The sequence below is a fragment of the Hyla sarda genome, chromosome 7 (genome assembly GCF_029499605.1).
Source record: "Hyla sarda isolate aHylSar1 chromosome 7, aHylSar1.hap1, whole genome shotgun sequence".
NCBI classification, from domain to species: Eukaryota; Metazoa; Chordata; class Amphibia; order Anura; family Hylidae; genus Hyla; species Hyla sarda.
Window position 1 is genome coordinate 177,582,627 of NC_079195.1, and position 24,694 is coordinate 177,607,320.

The 24,694-nt window shown below is 43.6% G+C and overlaps 1 protein-coding gene across 6 annotated transcripts in view; it reads left to right on the forward strand.

Moving 5' to 3' along the window:
* The window catches only part of LOC130282771 (pulmonary surfactant-associated protein D-like), a 179,257-nt gene that overhangs the window by 113,742 nt on the left and 40,821 nt on the right, over positions 1-24,694 (forward strand). For all 6 annotated transcript variants that reach the window (XM_056531448.1, XM_056531450.1, XM_056531446.1 and 3 more), the window contains 2 exons: positions 10,611-10,788; positions 12,907-12,996. In XM_056531448.1, the coding sequence (XP_056387423.1) occupies positions 10,611-10,788; positions 12,907-12,996 (268 nt within the window). The remainder of the gene's footprint in view (positions 1-10,610; positions 10,789-12,906; positions 12,997-24,694) is intronic.

Here is a 24,694-nt window from a genome sequence, read left to right on the forward strand (position 1 = left end):
ATGCCCGCCCCAAACCCTATACTCTGAATCATCATTCTGGGAAGGGGATGTCTGGGGCCGTCCCTATTCTGTTACCTCAAATGCGCAACCCGCTCAGGTGGGGAGAGAGAGCGTTGCGCATTTGAGGCAACTGCAAACCTCCAATGCCAAATTACCTACAAGCCTAGCAGCTAATCCAAAACTCAATTATATACCTACAAAAATTAGCCCAGAAGAATTATTTATGTAACCAACATCTCTTTATTAATCACAATCAATAACAATAGGTAGAAAAAACCCATAAAAAAATGTTTATGGGTTTTTTCTACCTATTGTTATTGATTGTGATTAATAAAGAGATGTTGGTTACATAAATAATTCTTCTGGGCTAATTTTTGTAGGTATATAAACCTCCAATGCTGTTGACTCTGTGTCCCATGACCCATTTTTTGGGGGACAAAGATATTATGAGGGGCATTGGGAAAGAGGTTTTGGGTTTGATTTTTTGGGGGTAGGGTATTTTGGTATAAAATTTGGAAGTCAATGTACCCTGGACTGGTACATTGGAGCCGAATTCTGGGGAATTAAAATCAGGGAAAAGGATTAAAAATTTAGTACTCCATGGAAGTGTGATACTCCCTGAAGATGATCGGGGCAAGTTTCACACTGAGTGGTGGTGTCCTTCCGAATCCCCCTCTTGTGACACATTCTGCATTTTTTCTGAGATCATCCCTTCTTTCCAGTGTGGGGAACCTCACCTGGAAAGTGTTGGCCGGGGACGATCCGGGGCACTGAAGTTCCAGAGGTGCTCTGACCCGCTCTTTGGTGGTCACCAAAGATGAGGGCCCTTAGAACTACCTCTTGAAACTCCAGGTATGTCCCTGTGTTGCCAGCGTTCTGGTACAGTATAAAAGAGTTGTACATGGCAACCTGTACCATGTAGACCGCAACCTTTTTATACCATACACGTGTTTTCCGCATGGCATTATATGGCTTGAGGACTTGATCAGAAAGAAAAAAAAAAAAAAACATATACTGATTGTAGTCCAGAATACAATAGGGCTTGAGGACCGGTCCCGCGGTACCTCGCACAGGGACAGGGGTGCTGCCATTCCCATGAATTGTGGTGAGCATAAGGACATCCCTCTTGTCCTTATACCGGACCAACAACAGGTTCTCATGGGAAAAGGCACGGGTCTCACCCCGGGGGATAGGAGCATGTAGGGGATGGGGCGGAAGGCCTCTTTGATTCTTCCGGACTGTCCCACAAGCGACCGTGGATCTGGCGGCGAGGGATGTGAAGAGAGGGATACTAGTATAAAAGTTATCTACGTAAAGGTGGTAACCTTTATCTAGCAATGGGTGCAAAAGGCCCCAAACGATTTTCCCGCTAACACCCAGAGTGGGGGGACATTCTGGGGGTTCAAAACGGGAATCTCGTCCCTCATACACTATAAACTTGCAAGTGTACCCGGAGGTACTCTTGCAAAGTTTATACATCTTCACGCCATACCGCGCTCGCTTTGTAGGGATGTATTGCCGGAAGCGGAGTCTCCCCTTGAAGCTGATGAGCGACTCATCAATAGAGACCTCCCGCCCCGGGACATAGGCCTCCCAAAATCTGGCCCCGAAGTGATTGATGACCGGCCTGATTTTATACAGGCGGTCATACGCGGGATCAGTTCGGGGGGGACATGCCGCATTATCAGCATAATGCAAACATCTCCGAATGGCCTCGAACCGGGAACGTGCCATGGCCACACTGTAGAGGGGTGTCTGGTAAAAGACGTCCCCAGTCCAATATTGCCTGACACTGGGTTTTTTAACTATACTCATATGCAGCGCGAGGCCCCAAAAGGTCCTCATTTCGGCTGCATCGACTGGAGTCCAGCCGCCGGGTCTAGCTAAAAGTGAGCCCGGGTTAGCGGCGAAGAACTGTTGGGCGTACAGATTCGTCTGTGTAACCATCAAATTAACAAAGTCGTCACTGAAAAAATGACCCAAAAAGTCAATTTCAGTGAACCCGTCGATGTTAATTTTGATTCCTGAGTCGCCAACAAACTCAGGAATCACGGGCTCGTGGTCCGCTGGCTCAGCCCAGTCAAGTTCTCCGGTACGATGTACCAGTGATCTTGGCAGGGGGGCTTCACTAGTATGAGCGCCAGGGGGACTCATACTAGCATGGGGCACAGGGTCAAGGGCAAAGGAGGTTTGCGGCACCGCACGGCGGCGTCTTCGCCGCCTTGGTGGCTCATCATCAGAACTAGATGAGGAGGAGGACGATGAAATAAGGAAGGTGGGGTCTTCATCGTCCTCTGAGCCGCTCTCGGTTTCGGAGGCAATTATGTCATATGCCTCCTCTGCCGAAAACACTCTGCGGGCCATTTCCCTACTCTAATGGGGATACGGGTGTGTGTGTGTGGGGGGGGGAAACTTTATTGGTGTGTGTGCTGCGTGTGGTGTGGTGCGATACTACCTCCCTAACCCGCCCTAACCCTCCCTAACCTAACCTAACTAAACTAACCCGCCCTAACAGAAAAAAATATAAAATAAAAAGGGGACTTTAAAAAAAAAAAAAAAGGGGGACTTCTAGCGCAAAAAAGCCCTGCGCCAAAAAAAAAGCGTTTATCTAATCAGTGGTGTGCGCACTGATTAGCGCTTGTGGCGGCAGGGGGCACAGGAGTCAGTGGGGGGTCTGGCCACTCAGCCCAGAACAGTGGCTGGTGGCTTGTTCACAGACCCCCACACAAAAAACCCGAAAAAAAAAAAAAAAAAAAACGCTTTACCCCGAAAAAAAATGCACCCACCTGAACCCCAAAAAAACGCTGATCAGTGATAAATCACTGACAGCGGTGGGACAGGCTGCACACACAGGTACGGTCCGTCCACACAGTACATGCCTGCTACTGGTGGCTTGGACCGCCTATGGGTGCAAAAAAAAAATATGCGTTAACCGAAAAAAGTGCCTTTACCACAAAAAAAACTGCACCCACCTGAACCCCAAAAAACGCCGCACACACAGGTAAGGTCCGGCCACACAGTACACGCCTGCTACTGGTGGCACGGACCGCCTATGGGTGCAAAAACACGCTAGAAAACGCGAAAAATAGCACCGGCGCCACAAAAAAAAACGCCGATCAGTACTACGGGACTGATCAGCGGTGGGTGGGCTTTAACAAACGGTGGCGGACCGCTCTTTTATAACTAAGAGGGTCCGCACACACGCTTAGGGGAAAAAAAAAAATAATAATCTGGGCCAAAAAAAAAGGCCTGCGGCAGACCGCAGCGACCCAGCAGGGCCGGGGTCACGCAGCTAAAGGTGCTACGGACCCACGGACACCCACTGAGGTACGCCGAAAAAAAAATAAAAAGGCTTTTTTTTTTTTTAACCCTAACCTGTCCCTACCTAATCTAAAGCTAACCCTGTGTGATTTCTGTGCCAAGGGGCCAAAGAAAGGGGGCAAGGGGCACTTTTTTCAACTGAGGGGATGGTGGGCAGCACGGGACTCCGTCCTGCACACCAGATCTGAGTGGAATGGCGGGCAGAAAGCAGCAACGTGCTCCTAGCCCCCACCATCCCCTCCCATTACATTGTGATTGGTGTGGCCACTTTGGCCACCCAATCACAACTGTACTGAGGGGGGTGGCCACAATGCCAGCCCCCAGTACAGCATTGATGGTGATTGGTGGTGTATACTACACCACCAGTCACCATCTATATCCGGGTCACAGGGTCACACGTGACCCTGATGACCCGAAACCGCTGCAGAACGCCGGTAAATAGTTACCCGCGTCCTACAGCGATCGCCGGTATAGGAGGTCCTCCGGACCTCCTCCGGCACACTGCCGGGATGTCTGCTGATAGAAATCAGCAGACATCCGGCTCCGATCCCCGCCCGGCGAGTGGCGGGGAACGGAATCGCAGCGCATCGCTCGTCTGAATTGACGAGCGATGCGCTGCAATCGCCGACATGGGGGGACATAATGACCCCCCTGGGCGATATGCCGGGATGCCTGCTGAACGATTTCAGCAGGCATCCGGCTCCGGCGCCCCTCCGGTGCCCATACGCCCTCGGTCCTTAAGGGCTTGGAAACGGGGGCGTATGGATACGCCCTATGTCCTTAAGGGGTTAAATATTGTGATTTTTGAAAATGGGTATTAAAGCAGACCATGTCAAGTTGAATACATTACATACAGGAAAGAAGAGTAGCTTTGCCTACTAGGCCCTGTGTAGTGATGTGTTTTTGGTCAAGAGTGCCACCTTTTGGTCAGTAAAATCTAAAATCTGGATTTACTGGATCTAGACTTACTATGTTCTGTACATGACTTTATTGGTTGGTTTCTTATCTAATCATGATAAGAAAGCTTGTTTAAGCCACATGTCAGGAGGGAAAAGTGTCTCTTGAGAGTTTTCCAGACTTTTTTTGTTGACTGCTGAGCAAGTAGATTGATCTAATCCACCTTGATGACTTACTGGCACTCCTTTACTTTGTGGTAACTATAAAAAGAAACCTTTATATCTTTTGATTATTGTTGGCTATTCTTTGGCAGGATGAATTTGTACTCAGATAATTTATATTTTGATATCTGCAAATTCTGGATAAGTTTATAGATTTCTGTCCAGGTTTAACGTTAGTGAATCTTCAGTCACTAACAACATAATAGAAAGAGTTTAAAAGTCATTTGGGTTCATATTTTCCAAAAATGTGTTAAAATTATAGGTTAACCCCTTAAGGACCCAGGGCATACGGGTACGCCCTTGTCCCCTGGTACTTAAAGCACCAGGGTGTACTGGCACGTTAAGTGGCTTTAAAGTGGCTTTAAAGTGGCTACAATCTGTAGCCAGACACTCACAGCCTATGATGAGCATGCAGCGATTCCGCCGCTGCCTGTCATTTAACCCTTTAGACACCTTGATCAATGGGAACTCTATGGGGACTTAAAAAGTGCAAAATGAAAAAAAAAGTATCTAAAATGATATAAAATTAAAAAAAATGTTATCCAATAAACTTTATTAATGTAAAAATAGAGAACATCAAAAATAAAAGTCTAATCTAAACAAAAACAGTACCAATAAAAACTACAGATCTTACAGTAGTAAAATAATAAATAAATATAAATTGGGTATCTTTTAATTGCATTGACCTACAGAATAGGGGAATGTATCATTTTTACCATAAAGTGCACTGTTTAAAAAAACTTTTCCCCCCAAAAGTTGCAAAATTGCAGTTTTCTTGCAAATTTCTTACCACAAAAAAAAAATTTTTTGGTTTTATAGTACATTTTATGGTAAAATGAAAAATGTCATTACAAATTACAATTGGTCACACAAAAAACAAGCCCTCATATGTGGAAAAATTAAAGAGTTAGGTATTTTAAAAGGAGAGGAGAAAAAAAAACATGAAAATGCAAAAATGAAAATTGGCCTTAACCCCTTAACGACGAAGGACGTAAATGTAAATGGTGACGTGGTACTTAACGCACCAGGACATACATTTACGCCCTAAGCATAACCGCGGACATCGGAGCGATGCCCGGATCGTGCGCGACAGGTCCCGGCTGTTGATGGCAGCCAGGGACCCGCCGGTAATGGCGGACACCCGCGATCCCGCGGATGTCCGCAATTAACCCCTCAGATGCCGTGATCAATGCAGATCACGGCATCTGCAGCATCGCGGTCACTTAAATGGATGATCGGATTAACCGCAGCGCTGCCGCGGTGATCTGATCATCCAGCACGGAAGCTGGAGGTCCCCTCACCTGCCTCCACTATCTTCCGGGAGTGTTCTGCTCTGATCTGCCTTCCCGCAGACCAGCGCAGAAGATGACCGATAACCCTGATCAGTGCTGTTTCCTATACATAGCACTGAACAGGATTAGCAATCGAATGATTGCTATAAATAGTCCCCTATGGGGACTATTAAAGTGTAAAAATAAAAGTAAAAAAAAGTAAAAAAATTAAGTAAAAAAAATTTGAAAAACCCCCTCCCCCAATAAAAACGTAAATTGTCCCATTTTCCCTATTTCACCCCCAGAAAGTGTTAAAAAATATTTTATATACATATTTGGTATCGCAGCGTGCGTAAATATCTGATCTATTAAAATAAAACATTAATGATACCGTATGGTGAACGGCGTGAACGTAAAATAAAAAAGTCCAAAATAGCTGCTTTTTTATAACATTTTATTCCCAAAAAAACATTACAAAAAATGTATTAAAAGTTTTATATAAGCAAATATGATCAAATATATTCAATAAAAAGTACAGATCACGGCACAAAAAATGAGCCCTCATACCGCCACTTATACGGAAAAATGAAAAAGTTAGAGGTTTTCAAAATAGGGGGAATTTAAACGCACTAATTTGGTTAAAAAGTTTGTGATTTCTTTTTAAGCGCAACCTTAATAGAAAAGTATGTTATCATGGGTATCATTTTAATCGTATTGACCCAAAGAATACATGTCATTTTTACCGTAAATTGTACGGCGTGAAAACGAAACCTTCCAAAATTAGCAAAATTGCGGTTTTCTTTTTAATTTCCCCACACAAATAGTTTTTTTTGTTGCGCCATACATTTTATGGTAAAGTGAGTGATGGCATTACAACGGACAAGTGGTCATGCAAAAAACAAGCCCTCATACTAGTCTGTGGATGAAAATATAAAAGTTATGATATTTTGAAGGAGAGGGGGAAAAAACAAAAATGTTAAAATAAAATTGTCTGCGCCCTTAAGGCCCAATGGGCTGCCTCCTTAAGGGGTTAAAGGGGTACTCCGCCCCTGGACATCTTATCCCCTCCCATAGACATGAATGGAGGGGGCATGGTGTGACGTCACTCCCATGGCCACACAAATCCAGCATTTTTAACAAAAATGTTCAGAATGCCGGAGTGCCTCACAGAGATTGCTGGGGGTCCTTTGGATAGGGGATAAGATGTCCAGGGGAGGAGTACCCCTTTAAGGACAAAATGAGCTGAGTCCTTAAGAGGTTAAGTGTGTGTAATTCCCTCTTGCATAGCCACCAATAATTTCTAAGTCATACATAATTTCTCTAAGCATAACATTTCAGAGGTCACTAATTCATGTTTTAAAATGCTTCATATCTAATGTACCTTAATACAGTGACCCCCCGACCTAGGATGGCCCCGACATACGATCATTTGAACAACATACGATGGCCTCTCAGAGGCCATCGCATGTTAAATGCAGCATCAAAATACAATGCTTTTGTATGTCAGGGTCATTGCATAAACGGCTATCCGACAGCGCAGACTGCTTCAGCTGCCACCTGATAGCCGTTTACGGTGCCCCTTGTGGTCCGCTGAAGATCACTTACCTGTCCTCGGGGCTCCGGCGCATCCTCTTCGGGATCCCCTGCATCGTCAGCGCTCTCCATCGTCGTCTTCACGTCACTGCGCACGCCGTCCCGTCATCCAATAGGAGCGGCGTGCGTAGCAACGTGATGGCAGCGACGGAGAGAGAGTATGCCAGGGAAGCAGAGGCCTTGCCGGGGCGTCGAGGACACCCCGGGGACGCGGCAACAGCGATGGAAGGCGACATCCAGGGGAGCGGCAACGGTCCGGCGGGGACACATGAGTATAACCTCCAATACCAGTGGTCTTCAACCTGCGGACCTCCAGATGTTGCAAATCTACAACTCCCAGCATGCCCGGAAAGCCGTTGGTCATTGATGTCATTGAGTCGTTGATCATTAATGTCAGGACCTATAGGGTTAAAAGTTTCTTTCAGGTACTTTGCTGTTGTTTTGTTGCTGGGTTACGCCCGGCTGTCGGTACTGGTCAGCTGACATTGATTGGAGCGTCTGTTGTGGCTCCATATACGATGGAGTATGTGCATGCTAAAAAGCTTGTTTTGTACTCTAGCTAGCATTCTACTGTATCTGTTATATCTGGCTTTTTGACTCTTTGGCTCCATTCTCTGACTATTCTCTTTGGTATCAGCAATTTTGTTCTCTGACAATTCCTGGCTTGACCAGGATAGTGGACTTTGACTTATTGTTCGAGTGTGTAGTCTTGCTTTGTTATTCTGTCTGTATCATACTGTCCCCTGACCTCAGTCTGTGTTATTGTTGTTTATTATTTTGGCAAATTACGCCCCTCACGTGTATAGGAAGGAACTGTCTTCATGATTACGGACCTGTCATTTAGGGCAAGTACGTAAGTAGGCAGGGATAGGGAGAGTGGGCGAGCATAGTGTGCACTTCTTCCCTGTCCAGACGTGACAATTAAGAGATCATTTCACAGTAACATTTTATAAGGATTATATCCCCAAAAGGATGTGTCAATTGATGAGTCTCTAAATAGTTTCAAAGGAAGACTAATTTTCCACCAATACATTCCCACTAAGGGCTCATTCACACTACGGAACCTCTGCCTAGAGATATTCCGGGTGGAGATTTCATCAGGAGCGGGTGTCGGCAAAACAAACCGGTGCAAGTACAGCTGGGAAATGTGCTGTCTCAATAGATGACAATGCATTTCAGAGCAGATTCCGCCGAGCACATGCCTATCTATCTAGCATAAGGGTGATTTGAGCAAATCCTTGGAATTAATGGGAGGCAGAAAGTCTGGATCTTGTTTGGGAAAAACCTAGATGGATAATCCTTTTACCAATGATTGATTATGGGGTGGTGTAACAGAATTCCTTATATGGTAAACACATAATAGTTATCATCAGAAAAGCTGACTTTGATTAAATAAGCACTGTCAGATATAAAAACTTTTTATATGTTGTACATCTTGGCAAAACATTAACCTTTCTAATATATTTCATAAAAATGTATCTCCGTTTTATATAAATTGTGGCTTATAAAAAACACTAAGGGATGTCAGAATTAGGGAGCAGCAGAAAAGGGGTATTTCTGAGTCAAATACAGAAGCTAGACACATAACAAGACACGTAAAAAATCTGCATGACCTAGTGAGTAATGTTCATAAGCATTATTTTTTTTTCTGTGATATGAGAGGTACTCTTTAAACATACTTATTTTCTTTAAAAAGATTACACTTCTTTTAATAGTAATATATCACAAACATCATAAAAACAAATATACCATATGTAATGATTGTAATCGTCGTCGTAATCATATTGACATACAGAAAAGAGATAACATGTATTTTTTCCACAACAATTACAGTAGCAAAACAAACTACCCCAAATTTAGCAAAATTATGCTTAGGGATGATATTTAAAGGAGAAGTCCAGTGCTGAAAAACGTATCCCCTATCCCAAGGATAGGGAATAAGTTTCAGATCGCGGGGGGTCCAACCGCTGGGGCCCCCCGTGACCTCCTGTACGTGGCCCCGGCTTGCTGGCCAGATAGCGGGTGAGATAGCGGGTGTCGACAACTGCATGAAGCAGCTGCCGACACGCCCCCTCAATACAGCACTACGGCAGAGCCGGAGATTGTGCGGTGGTCAACACGCCACCTACCCGCGGGCTGCCGGGCCCCGTACAGGAGATCGCGGGGGGCCCCAGTGGTTGGACCCCCCACGATCTGAAAGTTATCCCCTATCCTTAGAATAGGGCATACGTTTTTCGGCACTGGATATCTCCTTTAACCCCTTAACGACGCAGGACGTATATTTACGTCCTCCGTCGGCTCCCGCGATATGCCGCGGGGCTATCCACGGCCGGGACCCGCGGCTAATACAGGACATCACCGATCGCCGAGCTGACCGCCGCGTCGGAAGTGAAAGTGAAAGTATCCAGGCTGCTCAGTCAGGCTGTTCGGGACCGCAGCGGTGAAATCGCGACGTCCCAAACAGCTTACAGGACACCGGAAGGCCCTTACCTGCCTCCTCGGTGTCCGATCGACGAATGACTGCTCCATGCCTGAGATCCAGGCAGGAGCAGTCAAGCGCCGATAACACTGATCACAGGCGTGTTAATACACGCCAGTGATCAGCATGAAAGATCAATGTGTGCAGTGTTATAGGTCCCTATGGGGTGATCAAAAAGTCCGATCAAAACAAAAATCACACTGATAAAAACTTCAGATCACGGTGCAAAAAATTAGTCCTCATATCGCCCTGTACGTGGAAAAATAAAAAAGTTATAGGGGTCAGAAGATGACATTTTTAAACGTATAAATTTTCCTGCATGTAGTTATGATTTTTTCCAGAAGTGCGACAAAATCAAACCTATATAAGTAGGGTATCATTTTAACCATATGGACCTACAGAATAATGATAAGGTGTCATTTTTACCGAAATATGCACTGCGTAACGGAAGACCCCAAAAGTTACAAAATGGCGTTTTTTCTTCGATTTTGTCGCACAAAGATTTTTTTTCCGTTTTGCCGTGAATTTTTGGGTAAAATGACTAATGTCACTGCAAAGTAGAATTGGTGACGCAAAAAATAAGCCATAATATGGATTTTTAGGTGGAAAATTGAAAGGGTTATGATTTTTAAAAGGTAAGGAGGAAAAAACGAAAGTGCAAAAACTGATAAACCCTGAGTCCTTAAGGGGTTAAGGAAAATATTTGGAGCATAGCTAAGAGTTCATGTAAACTGTTAGTTTAATGAAATTGTATTTTTTGACAGGGTATTTTATTTGTGTTCAGAATCTATCTAATCCTAGTCTCTAATGAACAATATTCCTCTACAGATGCACAGTATTGGTTCTCTTCAGCCTCTATTGGTTCTCTTCTTCCTGCTGTTCAGTGTGTCATTTGCTACACAGATATGTAAAGAAGGGGAAACCTATTCTGTATTTACATGTGGGGCTCCGGGGAAGGATGGTAAACCTGGAGTCAATGGGCCCAGAGGGGACAAAGGAAAGCAAGGTGAATTTATATCATTAGTCTTTTTACAAAGTTATTATTTAATGTACCATATTTAAAGTGTTTCTGACAAAAAAAAAAAAAAAACTCTTGGCATGTCATAGAGACATGTATTGCATTTTAATCAACTGTAGTTACATAGTGCATAGTATTACCCAGCCAGCCTTATATAGGCACTATCATTTTAACAAACTTTCCATATATCAATAGTACAAGTAAATATAGGATATTTTGTAATAAATCTTATTTAACAAAAATGCTTCTTTCTCCTGTTATCGAGCTTAATCCCTCCAACCACTCCCACCTTGCCAAAACAGTCTTCCAGTTCAGTTTTGCCCTATGTCTACTTATTTGTTTGTTCTGCAGCTCACTCAGGGATCAAATTACAAAATATACAAGTCTATGGAGAGGGAATGAGGGAAGAAGGAGACAGGAGGGACAGTGCCTGAGAACAATCAGTGCAGTATGTTCATAATACAGAGATTCAACAAGGAAATTCTAAGAGGAATCTTCTTACAACAGCCTTCCAATGTGATTTTGCTGCTTAGCTCACATATAAAAAGGTTCTGTAACAGATCTTCGGACAAGGAATTTTATTCCACTAAAACAGTGGTCACCAAACTATGGCCCTCCAGATGTTGCAAAATTACAACTCCCAGCATGCTGAGAGTTCTTGTTTTGCGACATCTGGAGGGCCACAGTTTAGAGACCACTCTGCTAGAGTATTCAACATGTACAATTTTCCAGCAGGATCCACTGAAGAAGTCCCAGGACTGTGATGTAGTGAACAGGACATCGCTTAAAGTCCTTGTGGACATTAAAGGGTTATTCCAGGATTTTTTATTTTACTGTGCTTCAGAGGCTAAAAAGTTAGTGTAGTTCATAATATTGTGTCTGTACCTGTGTTTTACTGCTATTCTTGTAGTTCTTATGTGCAATCCCGTGTGGTTCAATGTGTTAAAATGGCTGGAGGAGGTCTCCTCATCTGCTCCGGCAACCTGCTGCAGTCTTCTTCTCTGTTCTGCCTTCCAGTAGACCAGAGAAAGAGATTGGAGAAAACACTGATCAGAGTATGCATATGCATTGCACTGTTCAGTATCTGCGATCTAAAGATTGCAATAATTAGTCCCCTGTGGGGACAAAAAAGTAAAAAGTGTATAAAAAGAGATCAAAATGTCCCATCAATACAAAAATTGTACCAATAAAAACTAGAGATCGAAATGCAAAAAATTTGCCTTCACATAGCCCCGTATGCAAAAAAATTATTTTCGTACAAAAAAGTTATAATTTTTTAAAAGAAGTAAAACAAAATATAAATTATATAAATGGTGTATCATTTTAATCGTATGGACCAAGAGATTAAAGATAAGGTGTAATTTTTACCAAAAAGTGTCCTGCCTTGAATCAGAAGGACCCAAAAGTTACAAAATGTTTTTTGTTTTCGTTTTTTGTTATTTTTATTTTTTGCCTTAGATTTTGTGGTAAAATTATTGAAGTCATTACAAAGATAAATTGGTGATGCAAACAACAAGCCCTCATATGGGTCTGTTGGTGGAAAATTGAAAGCGATATGATATGAAGGTGACGTGGAAAAAACAAAAGTGCAAAAATTAAAAACCTGATGTCCAGAAGGGGTTAAGGAATGTTATACTGTTTACCTGTTATCCAGCATCCTGGCTTTTGAGGTGATTCATTCTCCTGGGGCTTGGATATGAGTAATTGTGCTCTTTGAAGCAGTGGTAAGTGGAAGGGTCTAGATACTAGAACTACCATCATCACATCACACCTAGAATTACAACATTCTCCTGGCGTCACAAACTGACAACTAGCCAGATTAGTATACCTAACATACAAAGAGACACAATACACAACAAGCCCTCATGTAGGTCTGTAGGTAGAAAATTGAAAGTGTTATGATTTTTAGAAGATGAGGTGAAAAAAAACAAAAGTGCAAAAATTAAAAACCGATGTCCAGAAGGGGTTAAGGAATGTTATACTGTTTACCACATTGCTTGCAGTGTGAACTATTTACCATATTGTATGCATTGTAAATAATTCCATAAATGTAAATATAAACAGTGACATATCTACTATTACTTTATGCCTCATAATATACTTTAGGACCACCTGGATTACCAGGAATTGCTGGGCCACGTGGAATACAAGGAATACAGGGGCCTCAAGGTGAAAAAGGAGACAGTGAAGCTTCAGGTACAAAGTCATTTTAGTGCACACTAACCTTTAAACATTTTCTACTCTTTGTCTTTCAAGGGGTTGCCTAGTATTTTTTTAAACATAATATGCCAAGTCTGGTTATAAAACAGTATAACCTTTAACTCACCTTCCTCTGCTCCCTCATAGCCTCTGGTATCAGGGTGCCCATTTGTGGCCGGTGACATTGCTTTCCTCAGAGCATAGAATATACAGCTGGGGAACTGACAGTGGTGCTCACCAATCACTGGTTGAGGCGGGATATGCTTGTGGCCAATGATTGGCTGAGCCATGCTTTGATGTCCTATCTCTAACTCCAGACGGCTCTTGGAGGCAGACTGTCAGCGGAGATGCAGCAGTAGACCGGGCGCCCTGATGAGGCTATGAAGGAGCAGAGGAAGGTGAGTTAAAGGTTTTATTAGGCAAGCAGGGCACATTTAAAAAAAATATTCTGACAATCCCTTTATTAGACATTAAAAACATGTCTTACAAATAAAAAACAATTTTCAAATTTTTCACGAAATTTTCTAAATCAGAATTTTTCAGGGACCAGTTCAGTTTTGAAGTGGATTTGAAGGGCCTTCATATTAGAAATACCCCATAAATGACCCCAATATAAAAACTGCACCCCTCAAAGTATTCAAAATGACATTCAGAAAGTTTGTTGACCCTTTAGGTGTTTCACAGGAATAGCAGCAAAGTGAAGGAGAAAATTCTAAATCTTCCTTTTTTACACTTGCATGTTCGTGTAGACCAAGTTTTTGAATTTTAACAAGGGGTAATAGGAGAAAAAGCTACCCAAAATATGTAAATCAATTTCTTTTGAGTAAGGAAATACCTCATATGTGTATGTGAAGTGTTCGGCGAGCACAGTAGAGGGCTCAGAGGGGAAGGAGCAACAATGGGATTTTGGAGAGTGAATTTTGCTGAAATGGTTTTTGGGGGGTATGTTGCATTTAGGAAGCCCCTTTTGTGACAGAACAGCAAAAAAAAAAAACACATGGCATACTATTTTGGAAACTACACCCGTCAAGGCACGTAACAAGGCACTTTTCGTTAAAGTTGGATGTGTAAATGAAAACATTTTTTATATCACTAAAGAGCAGTTTTTTCCCAACTTTACCATTTTTACAAAGGGTAATGGGAGAAATACCCCACGTAAAACTCTCTGCGGGCAAACTACAATGCTCAGAAAAGAAGGAGTCACATTTGGCTTTTGGAAAGCAAATTTTGCTGAAATGGTTTTTGGGGGGCATGTCACATTTAGGAAGCCCCTATGGTGCCAGAACAGCAAAAGAAAAGGAACTTAACAAGGGGCACAGTGAGCCTTAACACCCCATAGTTGTTTGACGACTTTTTTGTTAAAGTCAGATGTGTAAATGAAAAAAAAATGTTTTTTACAAAAATGCAGTTTTTCCCCAATTTTACATTTTTACAAGGATAATACAAGAAAATGCCCCACAAAATTTGTAACCCCATTTCTTTTGAGTATGGAAATACCCCATGTGTGGATGTCAAGTGCTCTGCTGGCACGCTACAATGCTCAGAAGAGAAGGAGCACTATTGAGCTTTTGTAGAGAGAATTTGTTTGGAATGGAAGTCAGGGCAATGTGTGTTTACAAAGCCCCCCGTGGTGCCAGAACAGTGGACCTCCCCCACATGTGACCCCATTTTGGAAACTACACCCCTCACAGAATTTAATAAGGGGTGCAGTTAGCATTTACACCCCACTGGCTTTTGACAGATTTTTGGAACAGTGGGCTGTGCAAATGAAAAATAAAATTTTTCATTTTCACGGACCACTGTTCCAAAAATCTGTCAGACCCTGTGGGGTGTAAATGCTCACTGTACACCTTATTACATTCCATGAGGGGTGTAGTTTCCAAAATGGGGTCACATGTGGGGGGGGGTCCATTGGTCTGGCACTAGGGGGGCTTTGTAAACACACATGGCCTTCAATTCCGGACAAATTTTCTCTCCAAAAGCCCAATGGCGCTCCTTCTCTTCTGAGCATTGTAGTTCACCCGCAGGGTAAAATCAGTCAGCCACCCCTGTGCAAATCACCAATCTAGGCCTCAACTGTACATAGTGCGCTCTCACTCCTGAGCCTTGCTGTGCGCCTGCAGAGCATTTTACGCCCACTCCGTACTCGGGAGAAATTGCGTTACAAATTTTGGGGGTCTATTTTTCCTTTTACCTATTGTGAAAATAAAAAGTATGGGGCAGCACCAGCATGTTAGTGTAAAAATATAAATTTTTATACTAACAGGCTGGTGTAGACCTCAACTTTTCCTTTTCATAAGGGGTAAAAGGAGAAAAAGCCCCCTAAAATTTGTAGTGCAATTGCTCCCAAGTACAGAAATACCCCATATGTGGCCTTTAACTGTTTCCTTGAAATACGACAGGGCTCCGAAGTGAGAGAGCACCATGCGCATTTGAGGACTAAATTAGGGATTGCATAGGGATGGACAAAGGGATATTCTTCGCCAGTGATTCCCAAACAGGGTGCCTCCAGCTGTTGCTAAACTCCCAGCATGCCTGGACAGTCAGTTCTGGAAACACTGCCATACGATACGTTTTCATTTTTATTGGGGGGGGGGGACAGTGTATGGGGGTGTATATGTAGTGCTTTACCCTTTATTATGTGTTAGTGTAGTGTAGTGTTTTTAGGGTACGTTCGCACTGGCGGGGGTTTACGGTGAGTTTCCTGCTAGGAGTTTGCGCTTCGGCTGAAAATTTGCCACAGCTCAAACTTGAAGCAGGAAACTCACTGTAAACCCGGTCGTGTGAATGTACCCTGTATATTCACATGGGGGGGGGGGGGCAACCTCCAGCTGTTGCAAAACTACAACTCCCAGCATGCACTGAAAGACCGTGAATCCTGGGAGTTGTACTTTTGCATCAGCTGGAGGCACACTGGTTGGAAAACCTTCAGTTAGGTTCTGATACCTAACTCAGTATTTTCCAACCAGCGTGCCTCCAGCTGTTGCAAAACTACAACTCCCAGCATGTACTGATCGCCGAAGGGCATGCTGGAAGATATAATTATGCAAAAGCTGGAGGTACGCAACTACAACTCCCAGCATGCCAAGACAGCTGTTTGGGCATGCTGGGGGTTGTAGTTTTGCATGATCTGAAGGGCCACAGTTTAGAGACCACTGCACAGTGATCTCCAAACTGTTGCCCTCCAGATATTGCAAAACTACAAATCCCAGCATATCCAGAAAGCAAACTGCTGTGTGGGCATGCTGGGAGTTGTAGTTTTGCAAGATCTAGAGGCACACAGTTTAGAGATCACTGCACAGTGATCTCCAAACTGTAGCACTCCAGCTGTTGCAAAACTACAAATACTACTGGGAGTTGTAGTTTTGCAACATCTGGAGGGCTACAGATTAGAGACCACTGTACAGTGGTCTCAAACTGTAGCCCTCCCGATGTTACTAGGCAACTCACCGGGTTCCGTAGTCTGCACCAGGGAGCCAGCCGCACGTCATCGCTGCCTGCTGCCGCCGCCTCCGATGGTGAGTGCCCTCCGGCGCCAGTCACCGATGGTTCCCCTGCTCTGCCCGGACAACAGTGGGTGGGCAGAGAGGGGGAACCGAACTTTAACCCCCCCACCCCGATCTGCTATTGGTTGGTCGCTTCTGACCGACCAATAGCAGGGATAGGAGGGGTGGCACCCCTGCCCCCTAACTCCTATCCCTTCAGGGGACCGGGGGTGTCTTGGACATCCCCGATCCCCCTTATTTTACGGGTCACCGGAGACTCGTATGACCCGGAATCACCGCAAATCACCGTTGTGAAATCACCGGCAATTTGCGGCAATCACTGACATGGGGAGGGTCTCAGGACCCCCCTGGGCATTGGCACAGGATGCCTGCTGAATGATTTCAGCAGACATCCTGATCCGTTCTCGCCTGGCGCGCAGTGGGGACGGAAATTCCCACGGGCGCACAGATACGCCCTTGGTCCTTAAGTACCAGCGAACAAGGGCGTACCCATATGCCCGTGGTCCTTAAGGGATTAATTACCATGGAGGTCACTTTACAATAAACAGCAGTAAAGAATGTTATAGTCTTGGAAAGTATTCATATGTATGATTTAGCTGCAACTAAATGTTTGCCACTGAGATATACGTTGCCTAAGCTTCTGCACAAGAGTCAGCACATATACACATGGCTTAAATTGAGACCTAGGGCGTCATACACATTAGAAATGACTAACGCCAGGTAAGATGCAGGGGACAGCTGTTTTAAAGGCAATAGGCCCCTCCCATAATCCAGGTCCATTATCTAATCGACATTTTCTCTTATGCTAGGTGGCAGTCCTGGGGCCCATTTACACTGGAGAATATCCACCCAGCTAGGCACTAGGAATGCTCAGAAATGTGGCAATGCATTTCTGAGAGGATTTTACTGAAAGAATGAATATGTTCATTCTTTCTGCCAAGGGTTTCCTAAGAGATGATATTTTGGAATATCTTGATAAAAATAAATGTATGACCCTGTATCAGCATGGATTTATGAGGGATCGGTCTTGTCAAACTAACCTGATCAGATTTTACGAGGAAGTGAGCTCCAGACTGGACCAGGGGTAAGTGGGTAAGTAACTGGCTCAGTGATAGGAAACAGAGGGTGGTTATTAATGGTACTTATTCTGATTGGGTGACTGTTACTAGTGGGGTACCACAGGGGTCCGTCTTGGGTCCTGTCCTATTTAATATATTCATTAATAACCTTGCAGAGGGGTTGAATTGTAAAGTAGCAATCTTTGCAGATGACACTAAACTCTATAAAGCGATAAACACATTAGAGGACAGTGCACTGTTAAAAATGGATCTGGATAGGTTGGAGGTTTGGGCTGGGAAGTGGCAGATGAGGTTCAACACTGATAAATGTAAGGTAATGCACATGGGGAAGAAAAATACGGGCTGGGATTATGTATTAAATGGGAGAACACTTGGGACGACTGACATGGAAAAGGATTTAGGAGTCTTAGTTAGCAGTAAATGTAGCTGTAGTGACCAGTGTTGGACAGCTGCTGCCAAGGCTAATAAAATCATGGGGTGCATCAATAGGGGCATAGATGCCTATGACAAGGAAATAATTATACCGCTGTATAAATCACTAGTCAGACTACACATAGAATACTGTGTACAGTACTGGGCACCAGTGTACAAGAAAGATATAGTGGAGCTCGAGAGGGTTCAAAGACGGGCAACCAGAGTAATACGGGGAATGGGAGGACTACAGTACCCAGAAAGATTATCAGAATTAGGGTTATTTAGTTTAGAAAAAAGAAGGCTTAGGGGAGACTTAATAACTATGTATAAATATATCAGGGGACCGTACAGAGATCTCTCCCATGATCTATTTATACCCAGGACTGTATCTATAACAAGGGGGTATCCTCTACGTCTAGAGGAAAGAAGGTTTCTACACCAGCACAGACGGGGTTCTTTACTGTGAGAGCAGTGAGACTGTGGAATTCTCTCCCGGAGGAGGTGGTCATGGTGAACTCTGTAATAGAGTTCAAAAAGGGAGTGGATGCATTTTTGGAGAGTAATAACACAGCTGGTTATGTATAAGAGATTTATAGGGACAGAACATTGATCCAGGGATTTATTCTGATGCCATATTTGGAGTCGGGAAGGAATTTATACCTCTAGTATGAGGGTTTTTTGCTTTCCTCTGTATCAACTCAACTCAATAGGGACTTATTAGGGTTATAGGTTAAACTTGATGGACTCTGGTCTTTTTTCAGCCTTATGAACTATGTTACTATGTTACTATGAGTAGGAGATAAAAAAAAAAGGGAAAAAGAAGGGAATGCGCCCCTAGTGATGTACAGTTAGACAATATTATCAGAAGGAAGGTTGAATCTCACTCACCATATAGTGTTGCGCTAAGATAACAACAACTCAAATCGCATGTAGAGTGAGTCTTTTTGGTCCTGAAGCTTACAATCCTTCCGAACTCTCCCTGGAGTCATCCGTGGTAAGAGATGAAGTAGATAAAAAAAAAACTGATATTTTTTTTTTTGCAGCGCTGGACCAAGTGGAATTAAGAGAGACCAAGCTCTTAAGAATATAATCGGATAGCGTTTATTTGAAGCACATCTACGTGTTTCTGGCCCAGAGTGGACCTTGTCCTGTGGAAGGGCCCACTCTAGGCCAGAAACACGTAGATGTGCTTCAAATTTTTTATCTACTTGCAATTGAAAACAATGAGACGCTGCTGCATCAGAATTTCATAAGGAATTTTTATGCAGGATTTCACTTAGAAATTCTGCCATGTGAATGCGCTGCCTTTGAACTCGAGGAAAGCAAAATTATAAAGACAAATTTTATCAATAAAATTAAGAGATAAAGTAGGAGGTTACCATTCTCAAGCTAGATTCTGTCTGTGAGGAGTGTAAGAAATAATAGATGCTGAGAAATATTAAAATATAGACAATAGAATGTTTTTATTAATAAAATGTATATATAAATAAATTTGTGCTGTATGTGTGGTGTCTGCAGGGCCCATGCAGACACCACACAAAACACTAAACAAGGTTTACATTTTTTTATTTTTTATTAAACATTAAAAGAATAAAAGAAAAAGGTAAATAAAAGAGTACAAATGTTTATGCCGCTGGCTTGTTAGTTCATATGCTGTGGAGCTATATGCATCTACTGCAATAGAAAAACATAAGATGTTTGGTAGCGGTATGTATCAGTACTGCAAACTGCACATTTATATACAATATATTAGACACATCTTATTTTTGAGATGTGGTATGTACTCTCAATGCTGGCTAGATGCGTTTTGAGACCCTCTGTCACTTTTTCAATTGCTGATATCAGCTATTGAAAAAGAGACCAAGAGGGTCTCGAAATGCATCTAGCCAGGATTGAGAGTACACCACCACATCAAGTATCTTAGCCGCATACAAGAATATTGCATTGAATGTGCTCTGCAAGCAAGTGAAAGACCGCCATTCATTACATTATCACCAACTTCCAGCCTGAGCGATGGGCGGTCACCATCTGACCTGCGTCATCTGACCTCTCCCTCCCCAGGCCCGCCATGATCGTATTCCTGCCAGTCGGACAATGAGGAGCGGACCGGCCTATGACAGGTAAGTGAGATAACTACTTGGGATCCATCTCCGGTTGAGCAGCTCGTGCAGCGCACACCTGTACAAACTGTATAAAAAGCTATCTTCCTTACAGCAACCAGGAATGGCACATAGCACCGATATTGCACCGCATCAGCCTTCACAGAAGGCAATAAAGTAAGATCCATCACACAGCACCTTCAGGATGGCGCATAGCGCCATAGGACTTTACTCCATTGACAGGCATTTTTATCTCAGGGTACAATAAGTACCCAGAAATTTGTTTCCCACAGGCATCTTCACAGAAGACAAATGTTTCAAATGTGGGCAAAATAAGATGTGGCTAATATATTGTATATAAATGCGCAGTTTGCAATATTTTCTGCCATAAAATATATACATACCATCTTATGTTTTTCTATTGAGGTAGATGCATATAGCTCCACAGCATATGAACTAACAAGTCAGCGGCATAAACATTTGTACTCTTTTATTTTTATTTTATTCTATTAATGTTTAAAATAAATAAATAATATATATATATATATATATATATATATATATATATATATAAAACTCAACGTGTGTGTATGTATGTATGTATGTATGTATGTTTGTGTGTATGTTCCAGCATCACGTCCAAACGGCTAAAGATATTAACATGAAACTTGGCACATATTACTTATATGTCAACAACAAACATAGGATAGGGGATTTAACCCTTACTCACCCCCATTTGCCAGGGGCGAGGTTTATGTTTAAAGTCCCATACAAGTCAATGGGAAATATATGTTACTGCATAACTTCCAAACGGCTGGAGATATTTCGATAATACTTGGTCACATGTTACATATATGCCCACTTAAAATATAGGTTAGTTAATTTAACCCTTAACTACCCCCATTTGTGAGGGTCGGGGTTTTTAAAGTCCCATGCAAATCAATGGGAAATGTATGTTCCCACATAACTTCCGTAAGGCTAGAGATATTTCAATAACTGGTATACATATTACGGGTCGGGATATAAGGATGGGATATGAGGATGGGATAGGATAGGAGGTCGGGATAGGAGGACGGGATAGGAGGACTGGGATAGGAGGACCGGGATAGGAGGACCGGGATAGGAGGATCGGGATAGGAGGTCGGGATAGGAGGTCGGGATAGGAGGTCGGGATAGGAGGACGGGATAGGAGGATCGGGATAGGTCGGGATAGGAGGTCAGGATAGGAGGACGGGATAGGAGGACGCGATAAGAGGATGGGATAGGAGGTGGGGATAGGAGGACGGGATAGGAGGACGGGATAGGAGGACGGGATTGGAGGACCAGGATAGGAGGACAGGATAGGAGGTCGGGACAGGAGGTCGGGACAGGAGGTCGGGACAGGAGGTCGGGATAGGAGGTCGTGATAGGAGGTCATGATAGGAGGACGGGATAGGAGGTCGGGATAGGAGGTCGGGATAAGAGGTTGAGATAGGAGGACGGGATAGGAGGACAGGATATGAGGACGGGATATGAGGACGGGATGTGAGGACGGGATGTGAGGACGAGATGTGAGGACAAGATGTGATGACGGGATAGGAGGTTGGGATATGGGTTTGGGATATGACAACAATATATGAGGACGGGATATGAAGTCAAAAGCTTCCTCCATTGTTTATTTTCCTCCCCAACAAGGATTAGGAAGGGAAAACCGGGCAACGCCGGGTATTCAGCTAGTATATATATAAAACTCAATGTGTGTTTGTCAGCATGTGTGTATGTTCGAGCATCACGTCCAAACCGCTAAAGATATTAACATGAAACTTGGCACACATGTTACTTATATGTCAACAATAAACATAGGATAGGTAATTTAACCTTTTCTCACCCCCATTTGCCAGGGTCAGGGTTTTTGTTTAAAGTCCCATACAAGTTTATGGGAAATATATGTTACTGCATAACTTCCAAACGGTTGGAGATAATACCGTACTTGGTCACATGTTACTTATATGTCCACTTAAAATATAGAATAGTTAATTTAACCCTTAACTACCCCCATTTGTGAGGGTCAGTGTTTTTGTTTACAGTCCCATGGAAATCCATGGGAAATGTATGTTCCCACGTAACTTCCATACGGCTGGACACATATTACGGGTCAGGATAGGAGGTCGAGATAGGAGGACGGGATAGGAGGATGGGATAGGAGGTCGGGATAGGAGGTCGAGATAGGAGGTCGAGATAGGAGGATGGGATAGGAGGTCAGGATAGGAGGTCGGGATAGGAGGTCAAGATAGGAGGACGGGTTATGAGGAAGGGATATGATGTTGGGATAGGAGGTCGAGATTAGAGGACGGGATATGAGGTCGGGATAGGAGGACGGGATAGGAGGTCAGGATAGGAGGTCGAGATAGGAGGACGGGATAGGAGGATGGGATAGAAGGTCGAGATAGTAGGTCGAGATCAGAGGATGGGATAGGAGGAGGGGATAGGAGGTTGAGATATGAGGACGGGATAGGAGGATGGGATAGGAGGTCGAGATAGGAGGTCAAGATCGGAGGATGGGATAAGACGGGATAGGAGGTCGAGATAGAAGGATGGGATAGGAGGATGGGATAGGAGTACGGGATAGGAGGTCGGGATAGGAGGTCGAGATAGGAGGACAGGATAGGAGGTCAGGATAGGAGGTCGAGATAGGAGGACGGGATAGGAGGTCGGGATAAGAGGTTGAGATAGGAGGTCGAGATAGGAGGACGGGATAGGAGGTCGGCATAGGAGGTCAAGATAGGAGGACGGGATAGGAGGTCAAGATAGGACTTCGAGATAGGAGGAAGGGATATGAGGTTGGGATAGGAGGTCGGGATAGGAGGTCGGGATCGGAGGTCGAGATAGGAGGTAGAGATAGGAGGTCAGGATATGAGGATGGGATAGGATGACTGGATAGAAGGTCGAGATAGGAGGACGGGATAGGAGGATGGGATAGGAGGTCGAGATAGGAGGTCGAGATAGGAGGTCGAGATAGGAGGACGGGATAGGAGGACGGGATAGGGGGTCGGGATATGAGGACGAGATATGGGGTTGGGATATGACAACAATATATGAGGGTGGGATATGAAGTCAAAAGCTTCCTCCTTTGTTTATTTTCCTCCCCAACAAGCATTAGGAAGGAAAAACCGGGAACCGGGTATAATCGAAATATCTCCAGTCGTTTAGAAGTTATGCAGTAACATATATTTCACATTGACTTGTATGGGACTTTAAACATAAACCCCGCCCCTGGCAAATGGGGGTGAGTAAGGGTTAAATCACCTATCCTATGTTTGTTGTTGACATATAAGCAACCTCTTATCTCAACCTCCTATCCCGACCTCCTATCCTGACCTCCTATCCTGACCTCATATCCCGTCCTCCTATTCAGTCCATCTATCCCAACCTCCTATCCCGTCCTCCTATCCCGACCTCCTATCCCGTTCTCATATCCCGTCCTCCTATCTCGTCCTCCTATCCTGACCTCCTATCCTGTCCTCCTATCTCGACATTCTATCTCGACCTCCTTTTCCGACCTCCAATCCCCTCCTCATATCTCGTCCTCCTATCTCGACCTCCTATCTCGACCTTCTATCTCGACCTCCTATCACAACCTCCTATCCTGATCTCCTATCCCGTCCTCCTATCTCGACCTTCTATCTCGACGTCCTACTATCTCGTCCTCCTATCCCGTCCTACTATATTGACCTCTTATCTCGACCTCCTATCCCGACCTCCTATCCCGACCTCCTATCCAATCCTCTTATCCAGTCAGTTTATCTCGACCTCCTATCCCGACCCATAATATGTGTACCAGGTATCGCCAGCCGTACAGAAGTTAGGTAGGAACATACATTTCCCTTTGATTTGCATGGGACTTTGAACAAAAACCCTGACCCTCACAAATGGGGGTAGTTAAGGGTTAAATTAACTATCCTATATTTTAAGTGGACATATAAGTAACATGTGACCAAGTATTATTGAAATATCTCCAGTCGTTTGGAAGTTATGCAGTGACATATATTTCCCATTGACTTGTATGGGACGTAAAACATAAACCCTGCCCCTGGCAAATGGGGGTGAGTAAGGGTTAAATTACCTATCCTATGTTTGTTGTTGACATATTTTTCAATGCCCTGCCTGCCACTTATCGACATGTACTCTATAGTACATTTCTTGTGGTTACTAATTATTCTAAATAAAAATGGTAAAGTTGGTTTCATCTGCACTGGATATTCTAGATTTTTTTTCTTCAGTCTGAGCCCATGATGCCGATTTATAATACAGTGTAATATTCTTTTATTATGTCTGTGCGCTGCTTTGTCGCATTTTCATGCACAGGGCAAGTCTTTTGATATCAGTATTGTCGCTCAACCTCCCCATAACATGTCATAAAGTTATAGGTCAGCATTTATCATTGTAGGAGTAGATGAAGCATTTATCATTGTAGGTGTAAGTGAAGCATTTTTCTACACCTTTTATGTGTGCTAGTAACATGTAGGTGCACAAAATTTATTAAATGGTCACAGAGCATTTTATACATTTTGTGCAGGTACATATTTTCTGAAATTTCTCTCTTCACATTCATAAAATT